Source organism: Manacus candei, unplaced genomic scaffold (genome assembly GCF_025592945.1).
Source record: "Manacus candei isolate 608988 ecotype Guabito, Panama unplaced genomic scaffold, ASM2559294v1 h1tg000067l, whole genome shotgun sequence".
NCBI classification, from domain to species: Eukaryota; Metazoa; Chordata; class Aves; order Passeriformes; family Pipridae; genus Manacus; species Manacus candei.
In genome coordinates this window covers 11171252-11193688 of record NW_026138115.1, presented here as the reverse complement: position 1 = coordinate 11193688, position 22437 = coordinate 11171252, and the positions used below count along the sequence as shown (strand labels likewise).

General features: G+C 48.3%; 1 protein-coding gene across 1 annotated transcript; it reads left to right on the top strand.

Moving 5' to 3' along the window:
* Window positions 1-374: 374 nt before the first annotated feature.
* On the top strand, window positions 375-22393 carry VSX2 (visual system homeobox 2). Its single transcript, XM_051806554.1, has 5 exons — window positions 375-1042; window positions 2230-2314; window positions 5229-5352; window positions 20769-20949; window positions 22015-22393. The coding sequence occupies exons 1-5, from the start codon at window positions 610-612 to the stop codon at window positions 22344-22346; spliced, it is 1155 nt and encodes a 384-aa protein (XP_051662514.1). The 5' UTR covers window positions 375-609; the 3' UTR covers window positions 22347-22393.
* Window positions 22394-22437: the final 44 nt, after the last annotated feature.

The window sequence follows — 22437 nt, the reverse complement described above, 5'->3', positions numbered from 1 at the left end:
CTAGAGAGTCCAAGCAACTGTTTCAGCTCCTCTGACGGCATGAATGTTTCTCCAACATGTGAAGCTTCCAGCTCTACATTTTCAAGGAACACTGTTTAGTTTTAATTCTTGGGTTTCCTCCAAGGTCCCTAATTTCTCTGCTGATCACATATTTATCTCGGAGTATGAGATAAGCAAGAAAGCCAGAGAGTCCATCATTTCCCTGCTCGGAGGCTTTGCACATCTCTCCTCCAGGGCCGGTGCCCCACGCCGTGCGTGTTTATGAAAGCAGGGATACCTCCATCCCTCCCTCCCTAACCCCACCTCCCCAGCACGGCTGGAGGCGAAGCGGGGCCGGGGCCTACGGGGCCGGGCCGGGCCGGACCGGCCCTTCTCTGCGCAGGGGCGGCGGCGGCCCCAGCCCGCTGGCGGGCACCGGCCCCAGCCCGCCGAGCAGCGGCCCCGCCGCCGCCGGTGCCGGCTTTTTGGCATCCCTGATCGCGGCTGGCCCCTGTGATTGGCTGCGCGGCTCTGACCCCGCTCGGGCTCCCGGCTGGGCGGATAAAAGGGGCCTGAGCCGGGGGCTCCCAGGCATTCCCGGAGCGGGCACCAGGGACCGCCGGCCGCAGCATGACGGGCAAAGCGGGCGCGGCGCTGGCCCCCAGCCTGCCCGGCAAGCCCAAGCCCGACGGCGCGGCCGCCGCCGCCCCGCCACCGCCTCCGCCGCCCCCCGCGGCAGGGGTCAAGCCCAGCTCCGGGCCCACCCCTCCCCGTTGCACCGGTTTCGGTATCCAGGAGATCCTGGGCTTGAACAAGGAGCCGCCGTCGCACCCTCGGGCCGCCCTGGACTCTCTGCCCGCCGGGCACCTGCTGGCGGCCCGCTCTGTGCTCAGCCCCGCCGGGGTGGGCGGCGTGGGCATGGGGCTACTGGGGGCCGGCGGCATCCCTGGCTTTTACACTCAGCCCACCTTCCTGGAGGTGCTCTCCGACCCCCAGAGCGTCCACCTGCAGCCCCTGGCCCGGGCTCCCGGGCAGCTGGACAGCAGCCAGACGGCCAGCTCAGGTAGGCACGTCCCCGGCCCCCGGGGACTCGCCGCGCCCCACCAGCGCAGCCGCCCGCATCCCGCGCCCCGCCGGGAGGCCACTTGCCCGGCGGCGGGAGGGCGATTTCGTTTCGATTCCGAGGAAGAGGAGAAGGGCGGACGGGACCGTATTTTCCCCCTTTCGGGGCTGCGGCCGCTACGTGACGGCGTGGCCGGGGGCGCCCGGTCCGGGAATGCGCGGAGCCCCGTCGGAGCGGTCCCCCGCCACCCCAAGTCGTTGCCGGAGAATTAGGGGCCTTTCGGCATCCTTTTCCTAGACGGCAGCAGCCTCCCACAACTCTTCCTTCAGGCCCGTTCCCGAGGCCTCCTCGGGTACCCCTGGAGCGGCAGGCAGCAGCGCCCGACCCTGGCCCCGAGGGCAACCCCTGGCTTCCTCCCGGCAGCGGCCGGAGCCGTCCGACGCGGTTTCCGTCCGGGCCGTGCCCGCAGCACGGCCCGCCGAGCAACACGGCGCCGGGGCCGGGCAGGTTAGAGCGGTGCCGCGGGCAGGAGCGGGACCGGAGGGCGGCCGGAGCGCGCATCGAAATGTGGGTCCCAGTTCCGTCCCTCGGCTGCTCCTTCGGGGCAAAGGCGGCAGTGTCCTGTCCTTAACATCCCCGGGCCGTTGCATCCCTTGGAAGTCGGGGGCTGCGGATAGGCACCAGCTCCTCCCGGGGTTTGTTTTTGCTGGTAGCTCCATAAACCTCAGTTTCTCCGTCCCCGCTCCGGTGTTTCTGCGGCGCAGTCCGGGATCCCCGGGCTGGGGCAGGCGGCCGCGGATGCCCGGCCAGGGGCAGGGGGTTGCAGCTTCCCTGTTTTCCTACATTTTGGTTGAGCTCTCCGGGCTCTGCATTTTAGCAGCGAGACAACAGCAGCCTCAGCAAACGACACTGGGGGAGAGAAGCGAGAGCTGCAGCCTGGTCCCCGCCCGGAGCCTTCCCTGTCCGGGGTGGATCGCCCCGAGCTGCCCTCACCGGGACCGGGAGCGGCGCTGGGGCCGCGCCGCGCTGGAGGGAGCGGCCGGCGTCGTGCCCCGTCCGCGGCGCGACCGCAACGAAATCTTCGGCCAGAGCTGGCGGAGGGCGGGGAGCCGCCGGGCCCGGCTCTACCTGGGGGTCCCTGGCGGGGAGGGAGCCCCAGCCCACAGCCGCTGCCTGTCTCTCCGCAGATTCCGAGGATGTCTCCTCCAGCGACCGAAAAATGTCCAAATCTTCCCTAAACCAGAGCAAGAAACGAAAGAAGAGGCGGCACAGGTAAGCCAGGGGAGGCCACCCCGCCGGCTCTCGCCGCCTCAGTCCCCAGGGAACCGGGCACCACCGAGCCCCGCCGCGCCGGCGGGGCCGACCCGCTCCGGCCTGGAGCAAAATACTCTTCCCGGCACCCGCCGCCGGAGCGCCCCTGCGGCTTCTCCACCGGGTCCTTCCCTTTTTCTTTCTCCCCGTCCAAAATAAATCGGATTTGGGGACGTGCCTACAGGGAGCGGGGGGATCGACCACAGGTGTCGTTTTATTAATTTTTTTTCTGGCTGCGGATCCAGGTATTCCCAGTCGCAATGCCGAACAGCACATGAGCATCTAGGCGGAATAGGGATCACCGGTGTTCGGGAAGGGAAGATCATCTACCTGTCAGAAATAATAAAACCCGTTATCGGCTCCACATACAGCAATCTTAATATTGGCTGTCAGCAAGACAGAATTCCTATCAATAATTTAAATATTTTATTACTTAGAAATAAATGTTTTGCCAATAGATTAAATAATTGGGAATCAGAGACAACCTTCAGAGAAGCTGAAGAAGGCTGGAAAATTGCTTAAGGAAACGAAGATCCTCTTTGGGATTTGGTTCCCCTCAGCATGGTCAGACTTTGCCTGACTTCTCCCACAGTTAAAAAGGAGTTGGATTGTCTGCGCCTTATAAACAAAAACAAAAAATCCTATGCTGGGTTCTGGCGTTGCTGTGGCCGGAGCGCCAGGACAAAGGAAGGCCAGGCACCATCCACTGAGGGTGATTTAGGAATAATTAAATCAATCCTACCACGATGCAGGAAAGGTGGATTAAAAGACGCCCCAGTGAAAGCTTACCAGGATACGGGGGTGGAAGGAGACCGACTGTCCCAGGAGGCATCCTGCTATATATGCAACAGGGAGCTCGGTCTGTAGGGCTCATCCCGAACTCGGAGCCCCTCCACAGGCAAATATTACTAGTTTGGGTGCTCTGGAGTAAATACGAGTTCATCTTCTTTGTGGCCCGGACAGGGCTGAGCGAAAACACAGCCGAGTCTGGTGTACAGGTCCCCGTCTGGATGGGGATTTGTTTCGTTTTCAGTTCTATACAGAAACAGACTTGCAACATTTTTCTGTAGTTGCATATTCTGTACTAAACGGTTAAGACCTCTAGTTGGACCAAGGAAGGGCTAGGAGATGACCAATAGGCTGCATATAGCTGCAGGATAGAAACACCAAAAGGGGCAGTGGATTGCGTATTGCAAAAGAGACAGGGGCTACCCGAGGATGAGCTAAAAAGGGAAAACTTGAACTGAACGTCAGGCAAAACCCTCCTGCTGCTGAGCCTGGACGGGCTTCTGCGCTATTGTCGGAGGAAGGTGGAGGGGAATGCTTGAAATGTAAACTGGATCAAAACTGGAATATTTTTTTCTGTGGTCCCAGAGAGAGAAAATACACGAATTGATGTGGCTCTGCTGTCCCTAAAATTCACAGATTTGTCAGAATTGAAGAAAAACGGTTTGAAAAGATAATGGATTTAAGAATGAATTTAAAGAAGGGTCTGGTTGCAGGCAGGTCCCTTGCATTTGCATGCTGCTTTTGTTAGTAATATTATCGATCTGATGGAATCCTTTTCATTCTGTATAGTGGAGGATATTTTGAGAATTTCTGTTTATGCTCTCTGGAATTGTAAGGCCTTTCTGAAATCTGGATATATTTTGGAAAAAGACTATTTTCTCTTTCCTTCCAGGAGCTATATATTTCTTAGATTGGTGATATTTATACATTGACTTTGCAAAAAGGCTGCAGTTCTTGGGTTGGTAATTGTTTTATTTTGGTTTGGGTTTTTTGGTTGAATTTTTGTTTTGTTTTGTTTTCTTGGTTGCTATTTGGTTTTGGGGGTTTTTTGGTGTTTTTTGTTTGGTTCGTGTTTTTGTTTGTTCGTTGGTTTTTGGGGGGTTTTTTGCCATCAGAGTATCGTTAGTTTATATGAAAAATTGCATTTTCTGTACTGGAGGTGTTGAAGGGTGGGAGTTTTAATCCTCGGGGAGTGGAAGTGGTCTGAGACTTCTCATCCATCTGCTGGAGAAGGGCTTTCATCTGTCTCAGCTTTCCAGCTGCTGATTTTTCAATTTGGTTGTCCCAAACTGAGAACTTGCTGTGCAATGGCAGGTTGGGCTGCTGCCCGCCCAGAGTGGTCCAGGAGGATTTCCAGAGGATAATAGGGTAATGCAAGCTGTCAGGGAGCAGCTAATGCGATATCAGGGTGGGAGCAACCAGGGGAAAGGTAGAGGAAGGGAGCTGGCCCTGACTCTTGTGGGGAAGGAGTGGTGAAAAGCGGTGGGGAGTAGAGTGGATAAAACACTCAGAGAATTCATCCATGGACTGGGACTCGAGGTGAAGGATTATTTACTCATGGTGATTGAACAGGCGAAGAATCAGCAGCTGGGAAAGGGCTCAGCACCTCTCTAGGCAGGGTGCTGAAGGGATGCTGCTTCATCTCAGTGTGACTATCAAAGGGTTAAGAAATGTCTGGATGAAAGAGGAGGAGAGGTGTGGTTTTAAGCCTGGCCAGGGGTGGGTTCAAAGTTGTAGGGGGCATAAAAGAGAAGGATACCAGCCAGGATCCTTGAAAGAGGCAGTGGAGTCTGAGATGTAAGAGCAGCTGGCATCACTGTGGGTGCTCGCTGCTGGGGAGGGACAGTCTCTAGAGGCAGGTCCTTGAAAAGGGAAGGTGATTTGTAACTGTTAAAAGTGCTGTCTTCTGGCATTTTCAGGTTCTCCTTTCACCCTGGCACCTGACCTTTGGGCACAGAAACATAGGAGATGGGGAAAAGTTATGCATTAGCAGGTTACCCAGGTTTCACTGTCCATTTCTCTGACTCTTCATCATCTTTGCTGCTTCTTCTTATGTTTTTTGATCAAAGAGTTTTACTCCCCTCAGGACAATCTTCACATCCTACCAACTGGAGGAACTGGAAAAGGCCTTCAATGAGGCCCACTATCCTGACGTATATGCTAGAGAGATGTTGGCCATGAAAACAGAGTTGCCAGAAGACAGGATACAGGTAATCATATCTCTTGGATTCCCTTATCACGCTCCTCTCAGCCATTTTCATCCCTCCCTGAAGAAAAGATAGCCTGGGAAGGCTGACATTTCTCTGAATAAACTTCCCCAGGCTGTCAATTCTCCTGCTTTCCATGGGTAGGCAGAGAGATCAGCTGTTCTTGGCAGATTTGCATTTGGTGTTTGTATGTCAACATGTGCTATGCATGGTGTGTTGTACCAGTGATTTAGGGTGTGTGTAACAGAGGGAATCTTAATTCAGAGAAGGAGAACAGACATGCAAGAAAAGACCACAGAGTTTTTGAGGACTTGCTATGGGAAAGAAGGTACAGGCAGGAAGAGAACCTCTTGGAGACTGTGTCTGGGTGGGCACTGTGAGAGGGAAAGAGCTCATCTCTGCTCCTTTGGGCACAGAAGGATGCACAGGGATGGCATAGGCAGCTGGTAGTGCTGTGGGTGGACTCAGTGTGGGAATGATGGGGGAGTCCCAGAGAGGTGTTTACACCATCATTTTCACTTGAGAAGGCAAATGCCTCCTCAAGTGAAGTTTCCCTAAAGGTTTCTGGGGATATATATATTTTTTAAAAATTTGTTAAGCTTACAGTTTTTAACATTTGGGTTTTAGTTGCATGTCAGTCCTGTTGTGCCACCATGAGGAGGTAGAACAAGGTGGTGTGGAGTATCACCACTGTGTGGTGAATCCTCCCGTGATAAGGAGCAGTCTGAGCTGCAGGGCTGTGCCAGCACCATCCTTTGTCCTGTGTGGCAGCAATCAATGCAAGCAATCATTACAGCCAAAATGCTGGAGAAGACTTACAGCTGCTGTGTACAGTGTGGGAGGCACAATGTGCTTGGACGGACTACACATGATATTCACAAGGGTGGGCTCCAGCAGCTTTTGTTGCCTCCCTTCACTCATGACTTGCTCCTGCCAGGTTGCTACATAAGGCATAGGATTGTAATGGCTGAGCCTTGAGCAGCAGGTACAGGTAATATTTCTGGGCTGACTGAGAGTTAAACTGGCCTGGTCCTCCACACAGTGGCAGTGGCTGCCTCTGTGACTGGTGTATAGCAGTTTCTACAAGAGACATTGTCTTAAGTGCTACATTGTGTTGGGAGGGTCCTAGTTTCCCAGGTTCCTCCTTCTGTTCAGTCTCTCATGCGTGCCCAGCACCCGCTGAGCTGCTTCTTGAGCCTGTACTCTTTCTTTGCTAAAGAGATGGCCCAGGAGGCTGCTCCCTTGTGGGTTTGGAATGTAGCTCAGAGGGCACTTAGTAAGATAACACTGATGCTGGAAGCTGCTGTGGTCTAACCCTGTGCAGAGACAGGAAGATCCTCGCAAACAAAAGTGCAGCCTTTTTTCCCCTCAGTCCTGAGACCCCCCTCACCAGCCTTATTTTTATGCTTAAACAAGAGTGACATCTTTATAAAAGCAAGTCGTGCTTCGTATCCCATTGATCTGGCAGGACTCCTGCTGACCTAACAGCTTGTAGATAACCTTCATGCTGACAGGATTTCCACCAGTCTTCAGAGATAATGGCTCATCATCTGAAATCCTACCTGATGCATTAGGATTTTGCTCTGAGCAACAAGCCCTGATGCTTTGCCTCTAAAGAGTGAGATGGATGAAGGGTCAGTTCTCTTCTTGTGACCCTGTAGGACATCAAGTTAAGAGAGGAGAGACTTATCAGGAGTGTAGTGTTGCCTGCACCCACCATCTGATGCTGTCCTAGAAAGAGGATCCTTCGATTTCCCATAAAGGACCTTTTCAGCTGAGAGGTTTATCTGGTGGCACAGTATATGTTGAACTCCAGAGGCACCATTTCTCTGGCCAGAACTGAGGACTTTCACTATGTGTGAGGTGGAGGGAGATACTATGGCAGAGAGTGCAGAGCTGGACACTGCATGTACTGCTTCAGCATCTGGAGCATCCTTCCAGTGCTGAGACTCAGTGTTTTATCTGATACAGAAGCGAAATAGAAGCTAATGTATCTTAACTGTCACTGACTTGCTGCCATGTCATTCTGCAGCTGGCTAATAAACAACTGTCTACTCTCCCTGTTGCAGAATTTTTAAAACTAAGAGGGCTCCTTACTCGGACCCCTCTGCCCTAAAGATCAGGTTAGACTTGGACAGCAGAAGCACCCCATGGTCTGACCATCAGGTGTAACTAGTGGCATGTATATTCCAAAAGAAAGTGCTTGTGAGTAACAGTTTTCCTCATCGTGAAAGGGGAAATAATGAGAAACAGCAGAATTTATGTGGCATCTGTTGTGCGAGAGCCTGAGCTCCCTGCCAGGGTGAGCATCGGAGTCATGTAGAAGTCCTGAGCACCACTGTTCTTTCTGGTAGGTCAGCAACCGATTATCCCTTACCACATATTCTATGAAATTTCCTTGTCCATAGTTTTTTGTGTATGACAAACCATGCCAAGATAATTCCCACCTTTGATCACTCTTCTTGATATTTCGCCTCATATTCCTTTTCAACTTTAGCCCTTTGTGTTATGAGCCTAATTCTTTCCCCCTTGTTATAATGTTCACACTCTTTAAATAAATCTAAGCTATTTCTTCTCCTGGCTGTCACTTTTGGTTTTCATCATTGCTTACACAAGTTGCAAAGACCTTTCCTTAAATCATCCTTCATAAATCACACACTCATCTCTTAATCATTTGGTTGTTCTTATGTGGAGCCCATCCTGCCTGCCAGTCTTCCTGGAGATAAGAGACCACATGCCTACAACTGCATGCTGGGTGTGTTCACACTGGTTCAGCTGGATTTCTGAGCCCTTGTAGAAACAGCCTTGTATTAGCACTGGTCTGCTTGCTTCCTTATTTATTTATTTCTATTTATCTAATTCAGTCACTTCAAACTTTTTTTGGACAGGTGGTTTTTTTTTTTTTGTTTGTTTGTTTTGGTTTGGTTTTGTTTGGTTTTGTTTTGTTTTGTTTTTTTAATGCTCAGAATTTTCCCTTCAGTGTTCTGGATTTCATATGGCATTTTATTAACTTTGTCTGACAGCCATAATCACAGCCCTACCAGCTCTGACACTGGCAAGAGGTGGGTGCTAGAGTGTGAGAACAGGGCAGCTATCCAGTGATACTTACTGAGTACTTTATCAGCCTCCTGGGATTTTGAACACATGTAAATATTTTAGTATCCTGCAGCAAGAGGTTCTGCAGCAGAACTGCCTGAGTGAAGTAAACCTTGCTTTGAATCTCTTAACATCATTTATTGCCCCTTGGAAGAGACAGCTGACAATGAATCTCATTCCCATTTTCATAATATTTATAATTCCACATAGTTGAATTCTTTTCCTTGCATGAGTTTTCAGCTGCTCAAGGGAGCTCTATATTTTTTAATTTTCTTTGTGGCTTACAGTTCCTCTCATCTTTCAACATTTCTCTCTCCCTCTTCTATATCATTAATGAAAGTGTTTTCTAAGATTGTTGTGAGCATCATATGTTGTGGACTTCCACAGCATTCCATGTGGGTTCTCACTGGATCCACACCTAAGAGTGATATCTACCCCTTAATTTCATTCATGGAATTATTTCTCAGGAAGTAATAGTCAAAGAGAAAGTAAATCACCTATGAAATTTGATGTGAAAGTGAAATTCAAAGAGTGCAATTGAAAGAATGATATATAGGAACAGTTTGCAGGTAAAACCGTCAGCAGAATGCTACAAATAGCCATCAGAGGCCAAGAAAGTTATTGGTTTGAAAGAACATTGAATCCAGGAAAAAATATTCAAATCCTCCATTTAAAGAGAAGATGAACATGTGATTTTTTTTCCAAGGCAGCACTCTTTAACACCGTGTGTGTCTTCCCCCCCATTGAACTGGCTGCTCCTGGAAGAAAAACGAGCATCTTCCCATTGGGAAAGTAATTCTTTTTCATAGTGAGACACTATGCACAAGTCAGACCAGATGTCACTGTGGCCATTTTGCAAGGTACTAAAAAGTCCACATTAATCAATATATTTGAAAATATTCAGAAGAATTGAAGTGCCCCTATTAGAATAAACACAGACCATTCTGTAAAATCCAGGTGAGGTAAGTAGATTCCTGTGGGGAAGTATATCTTAATAAACAGAATGAAGTATTAAAAATGGCCTCAAGTATTGTGACATCTGACTTAAACTGCTGTTTCTCATAACAATACTCTTAAGTGTAATGAGTAGATTTTAGATAAGTTATCCCTATTGAATTTATTAATATGTAGCAGTTCTGAACTTTAAACACAGTAGTTTCAATATTAAAGTTCAGTAACAATTTGATTTGGGATTATTGAAATGTGTGTGTATGTTTTTCCTTATAATATGTCTCCTACCAATCAAACAAATTGATTAATCAGTATTTCCAAAAAATAAGATCCTGGCTGCCAGTGGGGGGACACTAGAGTCACCTTTTTAGGGAACTAATCAATTGAGAAAGATAATAAAAGTGCTAAAAATTGTCAGTTCATATTGTCAAAATATTATATGGTTATTATGTGGATGATGAATTTTGGGACACATAAAATTGCTCATGTAAGCAAAAGGAATCCCAAGAAGAGTCTGGTACTGTGCATGAGAAGTGGGGATTGTCTGTGTATCCAGCAAGTTTTGTCAGGCAGCTAAAAGGTCAGTTTTGGCTAAAACCAAAACAAGGTCAACTAAATCTCTAATTGAAAATGTATTGGTTTAGCTGCTTTCAGATTAATGCATTTCAGTATCACTGTGCAGGGAGTTGAACAGGGATGGAGGAATCAGGAAGAGTAGTCATTTGGAGGGAAGCGTTTGTACCAAGAGAGTATTTTTCCAGAATAAGAGCCTTACCTTGCTTTATTTTTGCAGAAAGGTTTTCTATTTAGAGGTGAACATAATTTGGAAAGGCCTGAGGAACCTGAACTGCACTGAGCGTGAGCTCAGGAGTGAACCCAAGGAGTTCTCCCAAGAAACATAATAGAAAGTGTGAAGGAAAAATTAACTTTATGCAGCTTTAGCAGCCCTGGCTTCTCCCTCTCCTGCCAGCTTTTCTTGCTTGCTGCAGAGTGCTGTGTTGTAGCCTGAATCCTATGATGTAAGAATGGAATGCTGTGATTACTCCATGCAGTTGGTCACCTTTCCTGAATCTGTGCCTGGAATGCCTGACAAAGGATTTCTTAGTGATGCAGAAAGTAGTGGTGGTGTTGGATTTTCCAAGCTTATCACTGTTACTCTAAGAAGTGAGAACTTGTCTATTCTTGGTAAAACTTTGGGTGACTCTCGTACATAGAACAGAGAAAGGCCAGCATGAGACACACTGCCAGTGCCCAGTGGGTTCCAACTGGAATCTCTATACAGCAGGTTCATGGAGATCATGTGGCTGTAAGGAGGTGAGCAGAGCAGTCAGGGTTGTTGGAGGTAGATTACCAAGGTGAAGGAGAAGCCTGAAGTGTTGCTGTTGTGTGAGGCACATTTCAAAATATATTTTTATATATTCATTATACATAAATATATGTAAAATATTTTCAAAGAGCCCTGCAAGCAGTTAATCATGAAATAGAGTCGATCAGCTACTGCTGGTTACCTTTGCCAATAATTCCTGAGCACTGGGGCAAGCCATGGCTGTGTGATATCAGATAAGTGTCATTAACTTCCCCTATGCTTTTAGAAATGTAGGAAGTATACAAGTGAGAGTAATAAAACTAATCAAACTTACTGGCTTAGTGAGAATATTATTATGAGTTTTTCTCATGGCGTATGGTGCATCTCTGCCTCCATGTCTTTAATTGGTATGTTAGGAGTTTGCTGCCTCTTCAATAACATGCTTGTTTAGTTGATCTAAACTCATATTCATTTCCATTTTTCAATTAAGAGTTGTTTAATTTGGCCCTTTCTGTAATGGATTGTTTTCATTACCCTTTATCTATGGCCTGTTTTCAGCCCATGTGCTAGAACTTCGTTTACAAGATAATTACCAGAGCTGCAAACAGAGGGGCTGGGTGACAGGCAAGAGCAGGCCTTCCCAAAGGGATTCCTGTCTGAAAAGTCTTACACTGCATGCCTTTGGACAGAGAAAGAAAATGTGGCAGGAGAAAGGAAGGAAAATGGAGGGTCAGGAGCAACTCTTCAGCTTACTGTGAAGTGGGGACTCTGCTGTTTGTTGCTAGACTATGCAGATTACCTGCCTAGGTTGTGGGATTTACTTTGCTGCAGCTGAGGCTGTAGGTGAGTTCAAAAGGTCTTTTTAATGCAGATGTGGAGATACAGAGTTATTAATGTTTTCTATACTCAGGTACTGCTTTATCCCTCTGTGTTCAGTCTCTGAGTTGCTTTAGCCACTGATAGATTTTCTAAATGGGACAGAAAAACAAATAAACCCAAACTTACCTGTCCTTTACTTCTGCTCTGTCCCTTGTAAGATGTTTATGGCTGTCCCAGCATAAGGAACTGTGAACTTGTGCTTCTCCACAGTACTGGGAGAGAAACAGCACTCTTTGCAGTGACTTTGCTTGTTCTCTCCCTGGTTTGGAGATGCCAAGGGTCAGACACTTTCAAGTGTTGGGGCACATGAGTTCCCTGAAAGAGGAAGACAGATGGACAACAGAATATGCCATAGCTCATTTCTGTGAAGTGCTTGGCAAAGGCTTTCCCTGTCACGTCCAGGAGAACTAGGAATGGCTCTGCAGGTTTGATGTCAGGCTGTGACAACTCTTCCCTGCATTCATCTCCCGTTTTCTTAACAACAGTTGTTTAAGGGTAATGCTTCTCTGAGTTTGCATAGGCATTGCAGTTCCTCAATCACTTAAACTCTTCTGGAAATGCTACCCCAAATCCCTGTGCTGGAAACACTTCTATTCACTCCTTCATTTAATGATGAACTTTCTTTTCTCTCTTCTGATACTACTGCAGTTTTTCGCAACTGTTTTTTTTAAAAAATAATGGTCAGCCCAGCAAGTTGAATAGTTAATTCCCCTCCAGTCTTAGGATGTCTGGCAGAGGGACCAGCTGATGGTTGTCTTTGTGTTTTCCTCTAATGACCCTTTATTATGAAGTTTTCCTCCTTTCCTGGCTTTGAATAGAGGTTTTTCTAACAGTTCAATAACACAGGCATTTCAGACACTCAGTTAATTTACTCTCCCCTTTATTTCTTAATGGATCTATTTTTCTCTGTTTCCTTTTACCTTGATAGATCTCAACAAGTTCTTATTCTTCTCTGGTAGCACAAACCTCCTCCACCTTTTCATTGGCCTGCTTTGGATGTTCTGTGAGCCAGGCAGTGTAGGCCCAGGCAGTGTAGGGAAGTCCAGTCCTCAACAGATATATTGCTGACTCTGATCCCTACATGCATGAGGCTGGCAGTTCCTTCTGTGGAGAAGAAAAGAGGAATGGAGTTGGATAACAAACTGTTGCTATAGTATCTTACAACCAAAGTGCTGGATGTGCCAGTGATGTCCACTCCAAGATAACGTGCTTTATGTCCTTTGGTGTTTCTGATATCTGGGTCACTTCGTATCTTTGGCTTCATTGCCCTCTTTCCAACTCAGAATGCCCCATGACTGTCACTACAGGAACCCACTATTTCTTTGTTGACTGGGCAACTTCTTGAGCTTATATGATGACCATGACTGAGATCAAGGCTTCAGTGTCTAAGTGACAACTCAGGGAGAATCCCAGCCTGGGAGATCTTAACTTGGGCAGACTAAGCATGGGGGGTACCTGGAAATGTACTGTGACCTCAGATATGCCGTCCTGGTGCAACCAGCACCCACAGGCTGTTGGCAGCTCTGCAGGTCACACTGCTAGCTGTGCTGTGCTGTGCTCTAGTCTGAGCTGATGGTGTTGTCTGCAAGCGTCAGTGGCACAGCAGCAGCCAGTGCCTGGAGCATCAATCTCCTGCAGCTGTAAGATGTCATGTGAAAACCCCTGGAGCTGTGAATTACCCACAGAAGGTTAAGGGTACACAGAGCTGAGGAACACGTAGAGCCAGGAGCAGACACGTGATAGGAGTAGAGCACTGAAAGGGCACTCCAAAGATAACTGCCAGTCCTACCTCTTGACTCGTGGTCAGGGGCCAGACCACTGTTCTGCACTGCTCTTTGGCTCTGGTGGTCCTCCTCCTTCCCCAGATTTAAGAGCTCTGTGAAGGATTTTCTGAGTTTGGGTGATTAGATATCTCTCACTGCATGAGGCAAGGAATTGCAAACATCATCTTTACTATGTACCTTCCTAAGGGAAGATTGTAAAGACTGCAACTTTCTCCTTTTAGTGGTCAGTCCAAACTATTGCATGGAAACTGATTACATCTTACAACATTTTATAAAACATCACACGTTTGTGTAGATATCTTCCAGCTGATGCTTCAGTGCCTCAAGAGTACAGTGCATTAGTGAGTGTGCACTGTACCCCTCAGGGGGACTTTGTGGACTGTCCCCATACCCACAGGGCTTTAGCTCAGAAAATACTACATGCCAGGGAGTACTGCAGACACCTTCTCTTGCTGGTGCACAGCCTCTGGTGCCAATGCTTTTTTTCTGGAGAAGGTCAGAGAGCACCTTTGCCCTTTGCTTGGTGTATACTGGTAAAGGAAAGGGCACCCTGGAGCTGCTGGGCATGCTGGGCATGCAGGGTGCAGTCCCAGAGCACAGGTAGTGCTCCACAGCCTCAGAGGAATGCTGGCATCTCATGGTCTGATTTTAGTGCCCACTGAAAGGCATTATGAAGGGGATGTGACATTTCTCTTCTGACTGTCCTAACTCACCTTGCTCCAACAAGAAAACCATAATTATTGTGCATCCCTGCATGGTCAGAGAGTGCATTGCATATGAACGTTTATAAAGATCTATGCTAAGGTTTCCTCTGTCTTAGAGGACCTGCAGAGCAGTGTTAGTGAGGGAAAAGAAGGCAAAATGAAATAATACAGGTAGGATAGCAGCTTGGTTAATGGAGTCAGGCATTGTGATCACCCAAAGGATGGATGTGCACTATCACCCTTTGTGACGATGACAAATGCCTCTCTGGGTTTGTGTAGACTAGGATGATGAGTGCACTCTTGTCAGCTTTCCTGTGACTATCATGCACCTACGACCCTGATGTTTTTCCTGTTTTTCAATCAGCGTCTTAGGAAAAGAGTAATTTGGGTGTTTATCTGCCATGTCCCAGCGGCCTCTACGGAGCTGTAGCACCACCTAAACTACTGGTCAGCTGGAATCACAGTGTGGCCATAGTGAAGTCAATGTCTCAGAGATGCATTTTATGTGCAGATGTGATGCACAGATTGAGTGTATGCTGAACCACTGATTTCACTGTACTGACTGTGCACATCGTGTGCATACTTTTTTTTCAATGCGGAAGATGGGAGCCCTGCAGCAAATGAAGTTCTTCACTTTTTGAAGTTTAACAAGAGGTGAAAAGACATGTCACCAGATGAGGTGACAAGGCCAGGTGAAAGCCTCAGATTTGCCATAGGAACACAGTTTAATATACGTGTCCTGGTCAAGCAGGATTTTCCAGCTTTGGTTGCAACGAGTAGCAATACTTGGCCCAGGTAGTGCTTTTAAGAGCAGGATTCAGAGGAAGGCCTAATCTGCAGGACTGGTGGCATGGTAATAACGTGTACTTTTTTGCTGGATGCCATATTAAGCCTGTATTCCATGTGTGCCCTTGTTACTATTTTAGCTTAGAGGAGACCCAGGCTTCGATGAACCATCCTATCTTCGCTTAAGAGGGATGAGTGCTGTCTCACAGCTCATCTTGTATGTCTGGTTGGACTTGTTAGCCAAGTGGGTTGGACACAACTCCAGTTACTATCAAGAAGGGCTGTTGTCACACTGTGTACAGGAATTGCTCTTTCTAATGTGAGCTCAGAAAGCTCTTTCCCAGTGTTTAGTAAGAGGAGGGATGATGAGTCCTGTGATAAGCCATGCAGCCCATGTACAACCTTTACTGCTCTCATTTAACTTCATGACCACTTTACACCAGCCATAGAAAGTGATGTCACCATAAACAGTGCCAATAATTTTGACATTACATTTGAAAAGACAGCAGTAAACTGTTTCCAAGCTTACTGAAGTGGTGCAGTCTCCACCAGCAGCCAGGAAGCTTTCCTGTGGTGATTGCTAAAAGGGAGGGATTCGGGGAAGCCCCAGGGCACAGTCAGAACTCACACCCTCATGGCAGTTCATTTTACAGCCCCAGTGCTCATGGGTATGGATGGGGACGTGCTCATGGGTATGGATGGGGACATGCTCCAAGGAAGATAGAGGCCGTTCTTTGCAGTGCTCACATCTTGAGATTGAACTCAGTTAGGGCTACAGGCTCTGTCCGATATAAGGGTGAGGATGGTGTTGTTTTTTCAGATGAGGTTTTCATTTTGACTACTCTCATTATTGAGTCTTGGGTTGGAGAGGGAGAAGGTAGAAAGGGAGAGCTGTAGTCGTCAGGAGAAACTGAGTGCTGAGGTGGCAGCAGGGCTCTGGATGTGGAGGTGAACTGGAGGTGTTGTCTGGTCTGCAGCTGGATCCACCAAAGGGCTTCAAGTGGAGAAGTGGCAGGTATGCAAAGAAGATATGCCTGTCAGTCCACGGGCAGGGGAGATGGTCTCAGCGTTGCCGTTGGGGGTCTTGGAATTTTGTCCTTTGCTTTGGATGCTGGTTTCCCGACAGCTGTGTGCAGCTGCTCCACGCAGTCTGGCAAAAGCATGTGCTGGAGTGTCTGTGTGTCTGTGTCGATGTGTCTGCTGGTGCGGACGTTCATCTGCTTGTGGCCATCTAGTGGACATTCAGCTTGTGCTGCTTTGGGCTGCGACCGGCTTGTGGTCCATAAAGCTCATTCTTTGAAAGACCCCTGTTGAAATGCTATTTCAAAGGCAGTATGAACGATTTGGTGAAGCAAAAATTCACCGTTATCTAGCCTGGAGTTTTCCTTTAATAGATGAAGCATGCTAAGGCAGAGAAAATAACATTTTTTTGTATTAGGAAGACAAAAAATCCAATACCAATTCCCCCATCTGTGTACCCCAGCTTGGAAAGTAGCAGCCAAGAAAATGAGTGTAACCAGTGGAAAATTTTAGGTTGAAACGATACAGAAACAATACACAATAACACCATAGATGTTTTAAAATACCCCTTTGCTAATTCAGATTCCTGGGTCATTGCCAGTCACAGGGAGATTTCTCTCTTTAGCAGACAATGTTTCAGGCACTGATTAGGTAAACAAACTAACTAATATAATGAATGTGGATAACAAGGATACATTGAGTCTCATGTGCCTTTGCAAAATGAGAGATTCCTCCTCCTACAATTTGCTCTTCTGCATCATCAATAATCCGAAGAAGTGTCAGTTGTCATTTGTGATTCAGAGGAGGAAACTGGCAAGGTTGTCCTTGCCAGTCTTGACTCCAAAACTCCAGCTCCAAAACTCCAGCTTCAAAACACTTGCAACCCTGTGGTCAAGCATAGAGTGCCTCAACTTTTATTGCTTTGGGCAGTGGGCACTGGAGGTGAGAATTAGATGATGATTAAAGTTAGAAACATTCCCATTTAGAAGGCTTTGCAATACTGCAAGACAAACCTGTCCACTTTACTCTGTTATCCGTTTTTTGAGGGTAAGTTTCCTGGAACAAGCTTCCTGGGTTTTCCAGAGGGTGTTTGTGTGAAAATAAAGAGCTGTAAAACTTAAGATATAGCACATTGGTCCAAAAGACACCTCTCCACATCAGATTGTAATAGCACATCTGATGTGCTTCAGTCTAAAATTAATCAGGGGGTTTCCCCACTGCCCATGAGGTATGGAAGCACAGTCTTTTTACCATACCCTGAGCTGTGCAACAGAGAACCACATGAAAGCAAGTGAGAAGGAAGGTGCACAGTACACAACCATATCAATAAAGCATTTCACAAAGCTGAGCCAATCCACAGAATGGGAAGGGGCAAGAGGAAACATGGACAAACCTAAACATTGCTTGTAGCAGATCAAATTTTAAAGAGCTGGAAGAAGTAAAGCAAGAAAGGACAGTAAGCAGCTGAAGAATACCAAAACCATGAGTAAATGTAAGTGTAAGGGTGAACCCACTCCAGGAGAAGTGAGGTGCCAATAATAAATAACTGCATATTTGGAAGTTGTGGCTGATGTACCAACAGAGCTGAGAATACCTCTGAATTACTAAAACCAGTGCATAATTCAGCTCAGAATCAAGGCATGGGAAAATTCTGGTAACACATCGAGAAATTTGGAGAAAGCAGCGAGATCTCCCAGAAGAAAGTCCCACTGATGGAGCCATCTGAATGAGGACAAAATCATGAGAACAGGCCACAGGGAACAATTCTGCTGATCTGAAATGGTGTGGGAGCTGCCAGTGCCGTGCTGGAGTTTTTCTCTCCATGTTCCTTGGGATCGGCTTGTGGCAGAGATGCTGGGCTGGGATCTGATCCCAGCAATATTCTGTAAAAAGCACTACTGGTTTCACTCAGCTTCATTCATGAGATGAAGATATGGCTCCTGGTATTAAAGCAAGATGGTCAGTCTTCCTGATTTCTATTCTGATAGACATTCTGGGATTTCAAACTTTCATTTTTCCTAGTCAAAACTAAGAGGAAATTCCCATCAAAAAACAAAAATTGGCTTCAGAAATTTCAGAATAATCTTACTGAAATGTTGATGTAATTTTGATATTCCCATTTGGCTTTAAAGCATAGATTTTGCATGTCTTATGCATCTGAGATTAAAATACAGCATTCATAAGAAAGCCATAAATAATTTTGATTACACTTCCACTGGCTGGACACTGTTTTTCCTATGTGATTGAATCAGCATTTTTTGATTGAAAATTTTCTACTGTCTCTAGTCAAGACTGGGCTGCCAGCTGGTAAAGCTTCTGCTGCCTCCAGTGTTTGTGTAACACAGCTATGGAAAAGGGGATGCTTCAGGGCATCTGGTTTAGTAGCAGTGGGCAGGCTGAGACCTGACCAGAGAGAAGGGGAGTGTGAGGCATGGGGGAAGATGTTTGGGACATCAAGGCAGGAGGGAAGAGAAACGGAAAGGTAGTAAAAGCATCAGTGAATAGGCATCTGATAAAAGAAGTTTGAGGGGAGTTTAAAAAGTTGCCCACTTGGTACTTGGTGGAAAAACCTGTTCGTGGGCTGAGATCCTGTGTGTCACCTAGTGACAAAAACAGCTGTACAGAGGTGAGCCTTGCAAGCCACTCTAGGTGCATGGAAGAGTGTCACTGCAGCCCCAAACCAAGCCAGATTTACAGGCACCAGACATGGGACTGTGCAGGAATTTATCTCTGAAATCGGAGAGGAGCTCTGCTGTGATGGATCTAACTGTATTGGTTTATCCAGGGCAGAACAGGCAGGATCTCTCTCCCATCTCACGTGGGTTAAACTGCCCCCTCACAGCATGGAATTGTAGGGGGGTGGCTGTCCGGCTGCCTGGGTCTGGTGGGTGAAAAAGAAGTATGGAATTTTGGGCTGAGTTTGGAGTAGGAGCCTCCAGTGAAGAGCCTCCAGCTCTTCACTCTGGGCTCTGGGAGTGGGAGGAATGCCTGGAGTGAGAGACCCTGTCAGTATCCTGCTGACTACAGGGCCAAGCAACCCCGTGTTTCACACGGGCATGGAGGAGCAGGTGAAAAAGAGGAAGGTGTGCATTCCTGAGGATCTTTGCTCAGGCTCTGGAGGATTTGCAGCCATCCATGGTCCAGAGGTTAGGTATTGGCAGTATGAAAGTGTAAATCAGACTGTTCATCATGCAGAGGAGGTGATGTGTGGTGAAGCAGCCTAGCTATAAAATTCCCTCTGACATGCACAGAGTGTCTTCTGCTGGGAGAAGCTGGGATCACAGCCACTGGGACCACCACCCCACCCAGCTCTCTGAGGGAGCAGGCTGGCTGAGCTCCCAGGAATGGCCAAGGCTGGTTGTCACCAGTGTTAGCAAACCACCCGCCTACTCTGCAGCTCTGTCCCCACCACAGGGCTGCAGTGCCAGGCAGTTCTCTGCACAGGTAGAAGAGGTGAGCTTGCCTTACTAGGTGAGAGCAGGACATCATTCCCTGGCATCAGTGTTACTGTCCCCACGGCAGAGCTGGCGGTCTGGGACAGACCCCCAGTGCCCCCCAGTGCAGCTTGGGCTCCCTCAAGGAAATGAACGGTGGGGACAAGAGAGGGTTAAGCTGTCAGCTCTGTAATGTTAAACAGGTGTCAAAGGCACCTCCATATATCTGCAGATTGAAATCAAATTCTTTGCAGTATAAAAAGATAAATTACCCAGGCGAATCCCGCCTCATCCCACTCATCAGGCCAGCGCCAGACGGCAAGCAATTTTTTTTTTTAATGTGCTAACGACCTAATCAAGCAATCAAGTCGGAGAAGATTGCGGAGTGACCCCGAGCATCCATCTGCCAGCGAGACCCTGCCATTCATTTCCATTCTGCCATGTACTTTCTGGGAAAGGGAGGGAAAAAAAAATAGAAAAGAAAAAAATCCTAAACAAATTAACACCCAATTTTCTGTGAGTCTAATTAGTTAAATGAGGAGGTGTTTGGGGTGTCCGCAGGGAGGGAGGGGCTGCCTTTTGGAGAGGGGCCTGGTAACTCCATGGCATTAATTAGCGCAGGTCAATGGTGTGGTTCCCTGGGGACCAGCTGCTTTAATTTCCCGTGATATTTCAGTGCCTGAGGCCCATCGATTCAAACTGAAATTAACTTATTTTTCAATCAGGCCTGGGCTGCCCCTGGGGCTGACTCTTCCTTTGCCTCCTTCTGAATAGACCTCAAGCAATTTTTCATCTAAAGCTGATGCCTCTGCTCGGTGGGAAGGGAGGGGAGCCGGGGAGGGAGGAGGGCGAGGGAGACAAGAGGAATGGAAATCAGAGAGAGAGCACTAATAGATTTCTGCCAGTATCACCCCCTCCCCTCCATTGCCGCCCTCCTCTCTGCTTGCTGGCCCCCAGGTCACAGCTCAGAGATTATTCTGCCAATTTTCTGAGAAGATGAGGGGCTTTTCAAACTGGGAATTCAGGGCAAAGCGCACAGATCAGCTTCCCCCTTCTCCTGCTTCTCCTGATCCTCCACCCCCATCCAAGCCCTCCCTTCAGGCACCACTGCCTGCAGCCCTGTGCTGCTGCTCAGATACCCAGTAAATAATAAAAGAAAATCCCAGGCACAAGAGCCAAAAGCCACTAGAAAAAGTCGCTGCAATGGCAAATTAATTACATCCTGCGGAGAGGGGTGGGACCTGCTTTCACACTTGGCCCTTGCCACTCCTGCAAGGGAGGGAGGGAGAGATACCTGGTGTCTACTGCATAGGAAAAGAGGTTGTAGTGCCTTCAGGATGAGCATCCACACATCTGCCTTCACTCTGCTGCACAAATATGTATGTTCCCATGTGGGAAAGGGACTGACATGCCTTCTCCTTGCAAAAAAACCCATGTCCCTCCTTGTTGCTTGCTCCAGGTTTGGTTCCAGAACCGCCGGGCCAAATGGCGGAAGAGGGAGAAATGCTGGGGCAGGAGCAGTGTGATGGCTGAGTATGGGCTCTACGGTGCCATGGTGCGTCACTCCATCCCACTGCCCGAGTCCATCCTCAAGTCTGCCAAGGATGGCATCATGGAGTCCTGTGCCCCTTGGCTCCTGGGTAAGAGAGCAGCTGCCTTCATGGGTGATGGCGAGTGGGTAGAGACAAAGAGGGGGAAGCAAGGAAGAAATCAGAGTTATGTTGAAAATGGGTGAAGGGCAGCAGGGTGAGGTTCTCCCTGCCCTGCCTCACTCAATGCCCCCTGTCCCCCAATGACCCTTGTCAATAGGATTTGACTGCTCATCCCAAATTCCTGCTGGACCTTGGACCCTGACCTGCAGAATCTGGTTGGGACAGGAATTTGTCCCCATGCTCAGGCTGATGTTAGCCTTCAATTCCCATGGCTAAAGCATCCTTCATGCTCAGCCCCGGAGCAAAGGCTCTAACCCTTGTCCAGGGCAGGAGGTCATCCCAGTCTCACTCCTCTAGCCCTGTGATGCTGTGTGGGGTATCAGGCCCCCCAAATGCACTGTCCTTGCCCCAGGTCCCAGGGGGAACACTCTGCTGCCTCCTCCTGCTCTTGACACCTGGTGGAGCTCCATTTCTGTCTGGTTTCACTTGGTTTTCTGTGCAGACATGGAGGTAGCAGCTACCCTAACACACTCTTGCTCTTTACTTCCCTCTTTCTGACCTCCCAGGCTGGTTCTGCCCCAAAACCACTGTCTGGCATCTTGACGATGGGCTGTCCTGTCCTTCTGTCTCTGTGAAACAGAGAGGCAGAGGGGCGGTTGTGTGGAGTGGGTTGATACAGAAATAGGCAATAGGGATCTCCCTCCCCATCCTCAGTGAATCTCAGGCAACTGTGCTGCTGTCTGAGACCCTCATCCCCATGCAGGGACAAGTTAGCTTTAGGTTCACAGAGAGAAATGAAGAGGAGAGTAATTATAGACCTTTGGGGGCAGCCCGGAGTCCACAGATGCCAGGCTGCCCCAGCAGGTAGCTGCCTTGTCCGGGCTGTCCTCGCACGGGTGCAGGAGCAAGTGGCTCCCCGTGACTGCTGTGTGAAGTGAGGGTTTCTGCTTTTCCTTAATTCTGGCCTCTCTTTATCTTTGCTGTTTTCAGTTCAAGATGGCTTTCCCATGCCCAGGCGCTTTTCTAAACCCGAATACCAACAATTCTTTTTAGGGATGCACAAAAAGTCTCTGGAGGCAGCGGCTGAGGCGGGGAGGAAGACAGAGGTGGAGCGCCAGGCCCTGCCCAAGCTTGACAAAGGTGACAAGGAAGAGAGGGGTCCGGATCCCAAAACCACCATTTCTCAGGAGGAACTGAGAGAAAACAGCATTGCCGCCCTCAGGGCCAAAGCTCAGGAGCACAGCACCAAAGTCCTGGGGACCATTGCTGGGGACACCCCAGCCCCAGGCAGGAAGCTGGAGACAGGGGAGGAGATGGCAGTGGCAGAGGATGAGAGACAGACGGAGAAGTTGAACTCGTCGCAGAAGGAGGAGAAGCTGATCTAGGGGGAAGAGAGACGGTGGAAGCCAGCCCCGACAGACACTCTGTCCTCTGGGGACCACGTTCCTACTCAGACTGTCAGGCCTCCCTGGCCAC

Bases quoted from the DNA above. Each gene is read 5' to 3' on its own strand.
- VSX2 (XM_051806554.1), top strand. From the start codon at position 610: ATGACGGGCAAAGCGGGCGCGGCGCTGGCCCCCAGCCTGCCCGGCAAG. The intron at 1,043-2,229 runs GTAGGCACGTCC...GTCTCTCCGCAG, and splicing joins CAGCCAGACGGCCAGCTCAG to ATTCCGAGGATGTCTCCTCC. The intron at 20,950-22,014 runs GTAAGAGAGCAG...AATTCTTTTTAG, and splicing joins CTGTGCCCCTTGGCTCCTGG to GGATGCACAAAAAGTCTCTG.